Genomic DNA, 12,878 nt, shown 5'->3' with positions numbered 1-12,878 from the left:
TCCGGTACCCCCAAACCTGGTCCTCCAGTACCCCCAAACCTGGTCCTCCAGTACCCCCAAACCTGGTCCTCCAGTACCCCCAACCCTGGTCCTCCAGTACCCCCAACCCTGGTCCTCCACTACCCCCAACCCTGGTCCTCCAGTACCCCCAAACCTGGTCCTCCAGTACCCCCAAACCTGGTCATCCAGTACCCCCAGCCCTGGTCCTCCAGTACCACCAACCCTGGTCCTCCAGTACCCCCAACCCTGGTCCTCCAGTACCCCCAACCCTGGTCCTCCAGTACCCCCAAACCTGGTCCTCCAATACCCCCAACCCTGGTCCTCCAATACCCCCAACCCTGGTCCTCCAGTACCCCCAACCCTGGTCCTCCAGTACCCCCAACCCTGGTCCTCCAGTACCCCCAACCCTGGTCCTCCAGTACCCCCAACCCTGGTCCTCCAGTACCCCCAACCCTGGTCCTCCAGTACCCCCAACCCTGGTCCTCCAGTACCCCCAAACCTGGTCCTCCAATACCCCCAACCCTGGTCCTCCAATACCCCCAACCCTGGTCCTCCAGTACCCCCAACCCTGGTCCTCCAGTACCCCCAACCCTGGTCCTCCAGTACCCCCAACCCTGGTCCTCCAGTACCCCCAACCCTGGTCCTCCAGTACCCCCAACCCTGGTCCTCCAGTACCCCCAACCCTGGTCATCCAGTACCCCCAACCCTGGTCCTCCAGTACCCCCAACCCTGGTCCTCCAGTACCCCCAACCCTGGTCCTCCAGTACCCCCAACCCTGGTCCTCCAGTACCCCCAACCCTGGTCATCCAGTACCCCCAACCCTGGTCCTCCAGTACCCCCAACCCTGGTCCTCCACTACCCCCAACCCTGGTCCTCCAGTACCCCCAAACCTGGTCCTCCAGTACCCCCAAACCTGGTCATCCAGTACCCCCAGCCCTGGTCCTCCAGTACCACCAACCCTGGTCCTCCAGTACCCCCAACCCTGGTCCTCCAGTACCCCCAACCCTGGTCCTCCAGTACCCCCAAACCTGGTCCTCCAATACCCCCAACCCTGGTCCTCCAATACCCCCAACCCTGGTCCTCCAGTACCCCCAACCCTGGTCCTCCAGTACCCCCAACCCTGGTCCTCCAGTACCCCCAACCCTGCTCCTCCAGTACCCCCAACCCTGGTCCTCCAGTACCCCCAACCCTGGTCCTCCAGTACCCCCAACCCTGGTCCTCCAGTACCCCCAAACCTGGTCATCCAGTACCCCCAAACCTGGTCATCCAGTACCCCCAACCCTGGTCCTCCAGTACCCCCAAACCTGGTCATCCAGTACCCCCAACCCTGGTCCTCCAGTACCCCCAAACCTGGTCATCCAGTACCCCCAAACCTGGTCATCCAGTACCCCCAACCCTGGTCCTCCAGTACCCCCAACCCTGGTCCTCCAGTACCACCAACCCTGGTCCTCCAGTACCCCCAACAGCCCAAACCTGGTCCTCCAGTACCACCAACCCTGGTCCTCCAGTACCCCCAACCCTGGTCCTCCAATACCCCCAACCCTGGTCCTCCAGTACCCCCAACCCTGGTCCTCCAGTACCCCCAACCCTGGTCCTCCAGTACCCCCAAACCTGGTCATCCAGTACCCCCAACCCTGGTCCCACAGTACCCCCAACCCTGGTCCCCCAGTACCCCCAACCCTGGTCCTCCAGTACCACCAACAGCCCAAATTTGGTCCTCCAGTACCACCAACCCTGGTTCTCCAGTACCCCCAACCCTGGTCCTCCAGTACAAACAACAGCCCAACCCTGGTCCTCCAGTACCACCAACAGCCCAACCCTGGTCCTCCAGTACCACCAACAGCCCAACCCTGGTCCTCCAGTACCCCCAACCCTGGTCCTCCAGTACCACCAACAGCCCAACCCTGGTCCTCCAGTACCACCAACAGCCCAACCCTGGTCCTCCAGTACCACCAACAGCCCAACCCTGGTCCCCCAGTACCAAGTTTGGGAAACACTGTACAGAGCCAGACAGTTTCCTAACCATGACACAGTGGTGACAGAGCACAGAACTACAGAGCACACAGCCACAGTAGGCCCAGGACCACACAGCACACAGACACGGCAGGCCCAGGACCACACAGCACACAGCCACAGCACACAGCCACAGTAGGCCCAGAACCACACAGCACACAGACACGGCAGGCCCAGGACCACACAGCACACAGCCACAGTAGTCCCAGAACCACACAGCACACAGCCACGGCAGGCCCAGAATCACACAGCCACGGCAGGCCCAGGACCACACAGCACACAGACACGGCAGGCCCAGGACCACACAGCACACAGCCACGGCAGGCCCAGAATCACACAGCCACGGCAGGCCCAGAACCACAGAGAACACAGCCATGGCAATTGAACGAGCCAATTGTAAGCTGGGGATGATTAGGTGGCCGTGATGGTACGAGGACCAGATTGGGAATTTAACCAGGACACTGGGGTTAACACCCCTTACTCTTGCAATACATGTCCTGGGACCTTCAGTGACCTCAGAGAGTCAGGACACTGGGGTTAACACCCCTTACTCTTACAATACATGTCCTGGGATCTTCAGTGACCTCAGAGAGTCAGGACACTGGGGTTAACACCCCTTACTCTTACAATACATGTCCTGGGATCTTCAGTGACCTCAGAGAGTCAGGACACTGGGGTTAACACTCCTTACTCTTACAATACATGTCATGGGACCTTCAGTGACCTCAGAGAGTCAGGACACTGGGGTTAACACCCCTTACTCTTACAAGACATGTCCTGGGATCTTCAGTGACCTCAGAGAGTCAGGACACTGGGATTAACACCCCTTACTCTTACAATACATGTCCTGGGACCTTCAGTGACCTCAGAGAGTCAGGACACTGGGGTTAACACCCCTTACTCTTACAATACATGTCCTGGGATCTTCAGTGACCACAGAGAGTCAGGACACTGGGGTTAACACCCCTTACTCTTACAATACATGTCCTGGGACCTTCAGTGACCTCAGAGAGTCAGGACACTGGGGTTAACACCCCTTACTCTTACAATACATGTCCTGGGATCTTCAGTGACCTCAGAGAGTCAGGACACTGGGGTTAACACCCCTTACTCTTACAAGACATGTCCTGGGATCTTCAGTGACCTCAGAGAGTCAGGACACTGGGATTAACACTCCTTACTCTTACAATACATGTCCTGGGATCTTCAGTGACCACAGAGAGTCAGGACACTGGGGTTAACACCCCTTACTCTTACAATACATGTCCTGGGACCTTCAGTGACCTCAGAGAGTCAGGACACTGGGGTTAACACCCCTTACTCTTACAATACATGCCCTGGGATCTTCAGTGACCTCAGAGAGTCAGGACACCAGTTTAACATCCCATCTGAAAGACAGCACCCAACACAGGGCAATGTCCCCAATCACTGCCCTGGGGAATTGAGATATTTTTGGGGGAACCAGATGAAAGAGTGCCTCCTACTGGCCCTCCAACACCACTTCTAGCAGCATCTGGTCTCCCATCCAGGACCAACCCTGCTTAGCTTCAGAGGCAAACCAGCAGTGGGATGTAGGGTGGTACGCTGCTGGGAAAGTACATGGGCAGCAACTAAAATCCCTTTTCAACTGTCAACATTCCCCCAGAATGGGAGGCTTAGCTACTGTTAGCGGTGTCCTTGTGAAATACTGTAACACAACAGGATACATGATGTTAAATGTAGTGACTCCTAAGAGGCTGTTGAACCAAATCCTAGTTGTCAAACAGTAAAACATACAGCAGCTCGTTTCCTCAGCTAATGAATCATCCACAGTCTAAGCACCTTAAAAAATAACCCCAACACAATGTCTGCCTCGTTTTAAAGACCTACAGTACACAATGTGAGAGGAGCTCAGATGAGCTTTCTCTCTTACAGTAAAACCAGGTGTGTGTGTGTGTGTGTGTGTGTGTGTGTGTGTGTGTGTGTGTGTGTGTGTACCTCTTGGTTGGTGGTATGACAGTCATAGAGATGTTCTCTTGTATGGAAACAGCCCACCCTCTCCTCATCCCAATCCTGCCTCTGTCCTGCTGGTCTCTTAATCTTGTGTGTCATGTATATTTTCCAAAGCCATGTAATGGGATGTAGAAGGATCAGAGGCTCTCTGCTCTGACATAGATTTTTCAGTTGTTTTCCTGAATGTTCTGATTCTAGAAGGTTCCATAGAACCTGTATGTTGTGATTCTAGAAGGTTCCATAGCACCTAAACATTCAGATTCTAGAAGGTTCCATAGAACCTGGGTGTTCTGATTCTAGAAGGTTCCATAGAACCTAAATGTTCTGATTCTAGAAGGATCCATAGAACCTAAACATTCTGATTCTAAAAGGTTCCATACAACCTGGGTGTTCTGATTCTAGAAGGGTCCAAGATCCTTGCTGTTCTGATTCTAGAAGGCTCCATAGAACCTAAATGTTCTGATTCTAGAAGGTTCCATAGAACCTAAACATTCTGATTCTAGAAGGTTCCATAGAACCTGGATGCTGTGATTCTAGAAGGTTCCATAGCACCTAAACATTCAGATTCTTGAAGGTTCCATAGGACCTAAACGTTCTGATTCTAGAAGGTTCCAAGATCCTTGCTGTTCTGATTCTAGAAGGCTCCATAGAACCTGGATGCTGTGATTCTAGAAGGTTCCATAGCACCTAAACATTCAGATTCTTGAAGGTTCCATAGAACCTAAACGTTATGATTCTAGAAGGTTTCATAGAACCTAAACATTCTGATTCTAGAAGGTTGCATAGAACCTGGACATTGTGATTCTAGAAGGTTCCATAGAGCCTAGACATTGGGATGCTAGAAGGTTCTATATTCCATTAGACCGCTCCCCCTCCTGCCTCCTGGGGTGTCCCTGACGGTTAATGACAGTGGAGAGAGAATTCTCATATTACTGCTGATATGATGTGTTGGCCTTTCTAGCTGTTAGAAAAGCTGCCCTCTGCTCACATTGTGCCAACATGCAGCATCATGTAGAACAGGACACCTGCATCGTCTGCTCTGCTCTGGCCTGTCTGTCTGCTCTGTCTGTCTACTCTGGTCTGGCCTGTCTGTCTGACCTGTCTGTCTGCTCTGACCTGTCTGTCTACTCTGTCTGTCTGCTCTGGTCTGGTCTGGTCTGTCTGCTCTGTCTGTCTGTCTGCTCTGTCTGTCTACTCTGGGCTGGCCTGTCTGTCTGTTCTGTCTGTCTGCTCTGACCTGTCTGTCTGCTCTGACCTGTCTGTCTACTCTGTCTGTCTGCTCTGGTCTGGTCTGTCTGCTCTGTCTGTCTGTCTGCTCTGGTCTGGCCTGCTCTGGTCTGGCCTGTCTGTCTGCTCTGTCTGTCTGCTCTGGTCTGTCCTGTCTGTCTGCTCTGTCTGTCTGCTCTGACCTGTCTGTCTGCTCTGTCTGTCTGCTCTGGTCTGGCCTGCTCTGGCCTGTCTGTCTGCTCTGTCTGTCTGCCCTGCTCTATCTGTCTGTTCTGGTCTGTCTGCTCTGGTCTGACCTGTCTGTCTGCTCTGTATGTCTACTGATGGACTGTATGTTACACACTGTAGTCTACTGATGGACTGTATGTTACACAATGTAGTCTACTGATGGACTGTATGTTACACACTGTAGTCTACTGATGGACTGTATGTTACACAATGTAGTCTACTGATGGACTGTATGTTACACACGGTAGTCTACTGATGGACTGTATGTTACACACTGTAGTCTACTGATGGACTGTATGTTACACACTGTAGTCTACTGATGGACTGTATGTTACACACGGTAGTCTACTGATGGACTGTATGTTACACACTGTAGTCTACTGATGGACTGTATGTTACACACGGTAGTCTACTGATGGACTGTATGTTACACACTGTAGTCTACTGATGGACTGTATGTTACACACTGTAGTCTACTGATGGACTGTATGTTACACACTGTAGTCTACTGATGGACTGTATGTTACACACAGTAGTCTACTGATGGACTGTCTGTTACACACTGTAGTCTACTGATGGACTGTATGTTACACACTGTAGTCTACTGATGGACTGTCTGTTACACACTGTAGTCTACTGATGGACTGTCTGTTACACACTGTAGTCTACTGATGGACTGTATGTTACACACTGTAGTCTACTGATGGACTGTATGTTACACAATGTAGTCTACTGATGGACTGTATGTTACACACGGTAGTCTACTGATGGACTGTATGTTACACACTGTAGTCTACTGATGGACTGTATGTTACACACTGTAGTCTACTGATGGACTGTATGTTACACACTGTAGTCTACTGATGGACTGTATGTTACACACGGTAGTCTACTGATGGACTGTATGTTACACACTGTAGTCTACTGATGGACTGTATGTTACACACGGTAGTCTACTGATGGACTGTATGTTACACACTGTAGTCTACTGATGGACTGTATGTTACACACTGTAGTCTACTGATGGACTGTATGTTACACACTGTAGTCTACTGATGGACTGTATGTTACACACAGTAGTCTACTGATGGACTGTCTGTTACACACTGTAGTCTACTGATGGACTGTATGTTACACACTGTAGTCTACTGATGGACTGTCTGTTACACACTGTAGTCTACTGATGGACTGTCTGTTACACACTGTAGTCTACTGATGGACTCTCTGTTACACACTGTAGTCTACTGATGGACTGTATGTTACACACTGTAGTCTACTGATGGACTGTCTGTTACACACTGTAGTCTACTGATGGACTGTATGTTACACACTGTAGTCTACTGATGGACTGTATGTTACACACTGTAGTCTACTGATGGACTGTATGTTACACACTGTAGTCTACTGATGGACTGTATGTTACACACTGTAGTCTACTGATGGACTGTCTGTTACACACTGTAGTCTACTGATGGACTGTCTGTTACACACTGTAGTCTACTGATGGACTGTATGTTACACACGGTAGTCTACTGATGGACTGTATGTTACACACTGTAGTCTACTGATGGACTGTATGTTACACACGGTAGTCTACTGATGGACTGTATGTTACACACTGTAGTCTACTGATGGACTGTATGTTACACACTGTAGTCTACTGATGGACTGTCTGTTACACACTGTAGTCTACTGATGGACTGTATGTTACACACTGTAGTCTACTGATGGACTGTCTGTTACACACTGTAGTCTACTGATGGACTGTCTGTTACACACTGTAGTCTACTGATGGACTGTATGTTACACACTGTAGTCTACTGATGGACTGTATGTTACACACTGTAGTCTACTGATGGACTGTATGTTACACACTGTAGTCTACTGATGGACTGTATGTTACACACTGTAGTCTACTGATGGACTGTATGTTACACACTGTAGTCTACTGATGGACTGTATGTTACACACTGTAGTCTACTGATGGACTGTCTGTTACACACTGTAGTCTACTGATGGACTGTCTGTTACACACTGTAGTCTACTGATGGACTGTATGTTACACACTGTAGTCTACTGATGGACTGTATGTTACACACTGTAGTCTACTGATGGACTGTCTGTTACACACTGTAGTCTACTGATGGACTGTCTGTTACACACTGTAGTCTACTGATGGACTGTCTGTTACACACTGTAGTCTACTGATGGACTGTCTGTTACACACTGTAGTCTACTGATGGACTGTCTGTTACACACTGTAGTCTACTGATGGACTGTCTGTTACACACTGTAGTCTACTGATGGACTGTCTGTTACACACTGTAGTCTACTGATGGACTGTATGTTACACACTGTAGTCTACTGATGGACTGTATGTTACACAATGTAGTCTACTGATGGACTGTATGTTACACACTGTAGTCTACTGATGGACTGTATGTTACACACTGTAGTCTACTGATGGACTGTATGTTACACACTGTAGTCTACTGATGGACTGTCTGTTACACACTGTAGTCTACTGATGGACTGTATGTTACACACTGTAGTCTACTGATGGACTGTCTGTTACACACTGTAGTCTACTGATGGACTGTATGTTACACACTGTAGTCTACTGATGGACTGTCTGTTACACACTGTAGTCTACTGATGGACTGTATGTTACACACTGTAGTCTACTGATGGACTGTATGTTACACACGGTAGTCTACTGATGGACTGTCTGTTACACACTGTAGTCTACTGATGGACTGTCTGTTACACACTGTAGTCTACTGATGGACTGTCTGTTACACACTGTAGTCTACTGATGGACTGTATGTTACACACGGTAAGCACCACTTGTGTATAGTTTTTTAAATGTCTGTTTTTATGTGTGTGAAGTCAAAAACAAATGTCCGCATTGCATGTAGAATGACGTTTCTCTAATTCTTATTTTCTGCTGTCTCCCATTTGCAGGATGGGCGCCTGAGGCCAGGGGATCAGCTCATTGCCATCAACAAGGAGTCCTTGATAGGTGTGACCCACGAGGAGGCTAAGAGCATGGTCAACAAGGTCAAATTCAGGTGAGATACCAGATGGGGTGGGGGTAGGGGTTGCATTGTGTGGGGGTAGAAGAGTTTGTGTGTGAGATTAAATCAAAAGTAATAATGTGAGATATAATATACTTTATACTTCTGAATTTGTAGAGTTATACTTTATAGTTCTATACTTCTGAAATTGTAGAGTTATACTTTATAGTTTTATACTTCTAAAGTTGTAAAGTTATAATTTATAGTTCTATACTTACAAAGTTGTAAAGTTATACTTTATAGTTCTATACTTACAAAGTTGTAGAGTTATACTTTATAGTTTTATACTTCTAAAGTTGTAAAGTTATACTTTATAGTTCTATACTTACAAAGTTGTAAAGTTATACTTTATAGTTCTATACTTACAAAGTTGTAAAGTTATAGTTCTATAGTTCTAAAGTTATACTTTATAGTTCTATACTTACAAAGTTGTAAAGTTATACTTTTTAGTTCTATAGTTCCAAAGTTGTAAAGTTATAGTTCTATAGTTCCAAAGTTGTAAAGTTATAGTTCTATAGTTCTAAAGTTATACTTTATAGTTCTATACTTACAAAGTTGTAGAGTTATACTTTATAGTTTTATACTTCTAAAGTTGTAAAGTTATACTTTATAGTTCTATACTTACAAAGTTGTAAAGTTATACTTTATAGTTCTATACTTACAAAGTTGTAAAGTTATAGTTCTATAGTTCTATAGTTCCAAAGTTGTAAAGTTATAGTTCTATACTTACTAAGTTGTAAAGTTATAGTTCGATACTTCTAAAGTTGTAAAGTTATAATTTATAGTTCTATACTTCTAGAGTTGTAAAGTTATAATTTATAGTTCTATACTTCTAGAGTTGTAAAGTTATAATTTATAGTTCTGTATTTCTAAAGTTGTGAAGTTATATTTTACAGTTCTATACTTCTAAAGCTGTGAAGCTGTGTTCTTCTATCTATCCTGTAAAGTTCTACTGCTGAGTTCTATGTTCTTCTATCTATCCTGTAAAGTTATACTGCTAAGTTCTATGTTCTTCTATCTATCCTGTAAAGTGCTACTGCTAAGTTCTATGTTCTTCTATCTATCCTGTAAAGTTCTACTGCTGAGTTCTATGTTCTTCTATCTATCCTGTAAAGTTCTACTGCTGAGTTCTATGTTCTTCTATCTCTCCCTCCAGTCAAGAGGCGGTGGTGGAGGTTGCTTTCATCCCTGGTAAAGGTCCGTTCCCCAACAGCACGTCTTTACACAACGGTGTCCAGCGCGGCGTTGGCAACGGGTACAGCTCCGGACGCTTAAAAGTCCACGTCAGATCACCAGAGGTCAGTCTCCTCCTCCTCCTCCTCCTCCTCCTCAGTAGGTTCCATCACCAGAGGTCAGTCTCCTCCTCCTCCTCCTCCTCCTCCTCCTCCTCCTCCTCAGTAGGTTCCATCACCAGAGGTCAGTCTCCTCCTCCTCCTCCTCCTCCTCCTCCTCCTCCTCCTCCTCCTCCTCCTCCTCCTCCTCCTCCTCAGTAGTATCCATCACCAGAGGTCAGTCTCCTCCTCCTCATCCTCCTCCTCCTCCTCCTCCTCCTCCTCCTCCTCCTCCTCCTCAGTAGTATCCATCACCAGAGGTCAGTCTCCTCCTCCTCCTCCTCCTCCTCCTCCTCCTCCTCCTCCTCCTCCTCCTCAGTAGGTTCCATCACCAGAGGTCAGTCTCCTCCTCCTCATCCTCCTCCTCCTCCTCCTCCTCCTCCTCCTCCTCCTCCTCAGTAGTATCCATCACCAGAGGTCAGTCTCCTCCTCCTCCTCCTCCTCCTCTCCTCCTCCTCCTCCTCCTCCTCCTCCTCAGTAGGTTCCATCACCAGAGGTCAGTCTTCTCCTCCTCCTCCTCCTCCTCCTCCTCCTCCTCCTCCTCCTCAGTAGGTTCCATCACCAGAGGTCAGTCTTCTCCTCCTCCTCCTCCTCCTCCTCCTCCTCCTCCTCCTCCTCCTCCTCCTCCTCCTCAGTAGGTTCCATCACCAGAGGTCAGTCTTCTCCTCCTCCTCCTCCTCCTCCTCCTCCTCCTCCTCCTCCTCAGTAGGTTCCATCACCAGAGGTCAGTCTTCTCCTCCTCCTCCTCCTCCTCCTCCTCCTCTCCTCCTCCTCCTCCTCCTCAGTAGGTTCCATCACCAGAGGTCAGTCTTCTCCTCCTCCTCCTCCTCCTCCTCCTCCTCCTCCTCCTCCTCCTCCTCCTCCTCCTCCTCAGTAGGTTCCATCACCAGAGGTCAGTCTTCTCCTCCTCCTCCTCCTCCTCCTCCTCCTCAGTAGGTTCCATCACCAGAGGTCAGTCTTCTTCTCCTCCTCCTCCTCCTCCTCCTCCTCCTCCTCCTCCTCAGTAGTATCCATCACCCGAGGTTAGCATTCCTCCTCTTCACATCTTAAATGTAGTTCGATCATATACCTGTTGAATAAAGTAACATTTGATCAAATAATTAATAACGTCCTCCGATTGTCCGCTGGTTTAGATTTCAGATCTGTAGGTCTCGGCTCTAGTCTGATGTAATGCTGATGCAGGGCTGTAGGTTTCTGCTCTAGTCTGATGTAATGTTGATACAGGTCTGTAGGTTTCTGCTCTAGTCTGATGTAATGTTGATACAGGTCTGTAGGTTTCTGCTCTAGTCTGATGTAATGTTGATACAGGTTTCTGCTCTAGTCTGATGTAATGTTTATTCAGGTCTGTAGGTCTCTGCTCTAGTCTGAATTAATGTTGATACAGGTTTCTGCTCTAGTCTGATGTAATGCTGATGCAGGTCTGTAGGTTTCTGCTCTAGTCTGATGTAATGTTGATATAGGTTTCTGCTCTAGTCTGATGTAATGTTGATACAGGTTTCTGCTCTAGTCTGATGTAATGCTGATGCAGGTCTGTAGGTCTCTGCTCTAGTCTGATGTAATGTTGATACAGGTCTGTAGGTTTCTGCTCTAGTCTGAATTAATGTTTATACAGGTATGTAGGTCTCTGCTCTAGTCTGATGTCATGTTGATACAGGTTTCTGCTCTAGTCTGATGTAATGTTTATTCAGGTCTGTAGGTTTCTGCTCTAGTCTGATGTAATGTTTATTCAGGTCTGTAGGTTTCTGCTCTAGTCTGATGTAATGCTGATGCAGGTCTGTAGGTTTCTGCTCTAGTCTGATGTAATGCTGATGCAGGTCTGTAGGTTTCTGCTCTAGTCTGATGTAATGTTGATACAGGTCTGTAGGTTTCTGCTCTAGTCTGATGTAATGTTGATACAGGTCTGTAGATTTCTGCTCTAGTCTGAATTAATGTTTATACAGGTATGTAGGTCTCTGCTCTAGTCTGATGTCATGTTGATACAGGTTTCTGCTCTAGTCTGATGTAATGTTGATACAGGTCTGTAGGTTTCTGCTCTAGTCTGAATTAATGTTTATACAGGTATGTAGGTCTCTGCTCTAGTCTGATGTCATGTTGATACAGGTTTCTGCTCTAGTCTGATGTAATGTTGATACAGGTTTCTGCTCTAGTCTGATGTAATGTTGATACAGGTCTGTAGGTTTCTGCTCTAGTCTGATGTAATGTTGATACAGGTCTGTAGGTTTCTGCTCTAGTCTGATGTAATGTTGATACAGGTCTGTAGGTTTCTGCTCTAGTCTGATGTAATGTTGATACAGATCTGTAGGTTTCTGCTCTAGTCTGATGTAATGTTGATACAGGTCTGTAGGTTTCTGCTCTAGTCTGATGTAATGTTGATACAGATCTGTAGGTTTCTGCTCTAGTCTGATGTAATGTTGATACAGGTCTGTAGGTTTCTGCTCTAGTCTGATGTAATGTTGATACAGGTCTGTAGGTTTCTGCTCTAGTCTGATGTCATGTTTATACAGGTCTGTAGGTTTCTGCTCTAGTCTGATGTAATGTTGATACAGGTTTCTGCTCTAGTCTGATGTAATGTTGATACAGGTTTCTGCTCTAGTCTGATGTAATGTTGATACAGGTCTGTAGGTTTCTGCTCTAGTCTGAATTAATGTTTATACAGGTATGTAGGTCTCTGCTCTAGTCTGATGTCATGTTGATACAGGTTTCTGCTCTGGTCTGATGTAATGCTGATGCAGGTCTGTAGGTTTCTGCTCTAGTCTGATGTCATGTTGATACAGGTTTCTGCTCTAGTCTGATGTAATGTTGATACAGGCCTGTAGGTTTCTGCTCTAGTCTGATGTAATGTTGATACAGGTTTCTGCTCTAGTCTGATGTAATGTTTATATAGGTTTCTGCTCTAGTCTGATGTAATGCTGATGCAGGTCTGTAGGTTTCTGCTCTAGTCTGATGTCATGTTGATACAGGTTTCTGCTCTAGTCTGATGTCATGTTTATACAGGCCTGTAGGTTTCTGC

The 12,878-nt window shown here is 47.1% G+C and overlaps 1 protein-coding gene across 1 annotated transcript in view; it reads left to right on the top strand.

Moving 5' to 3' along the window:
* Positions 1-12,878, top strand: part of LOC110518542 (syntaxin-binding protein 4) — a 133,228-nt gene that overhangs the window by 87,640 nt on the left and 32,710 nt on the right. Inside the window, exons 9-10 of the mRNA XM_036939792.1 lie at positions 8,425-8,531; positions 9,694-9,835. Coding sequence (XP_036795687.1) covers positions 8,425-8,531; positions 9,694-9,835 — 249 coding nt within the window. The remainder of the gene's footprint in view (positions 1-8,424; positions 8,532-9,693; positions 9,836-12,878) is intronic.

Source organism: Oncorhynchus mykiss, chromosome 13 (genome assembly GCF_013265735.2).
Source record: "Oncorhynchus mykiss isolate Arlee chromosome 13, USDA_OmykA_1.1, whole genome shotgun sequence".
NCBI lineage: Eukaryota > Metazoa > Chordata > Actinopteri > Salmoniformes > Salmonidae > Oncorhynchus > Oncorhynchus mykiss.
This window is presented reverse-complemented; position numbering and strand designations above follow the sequence as displayed.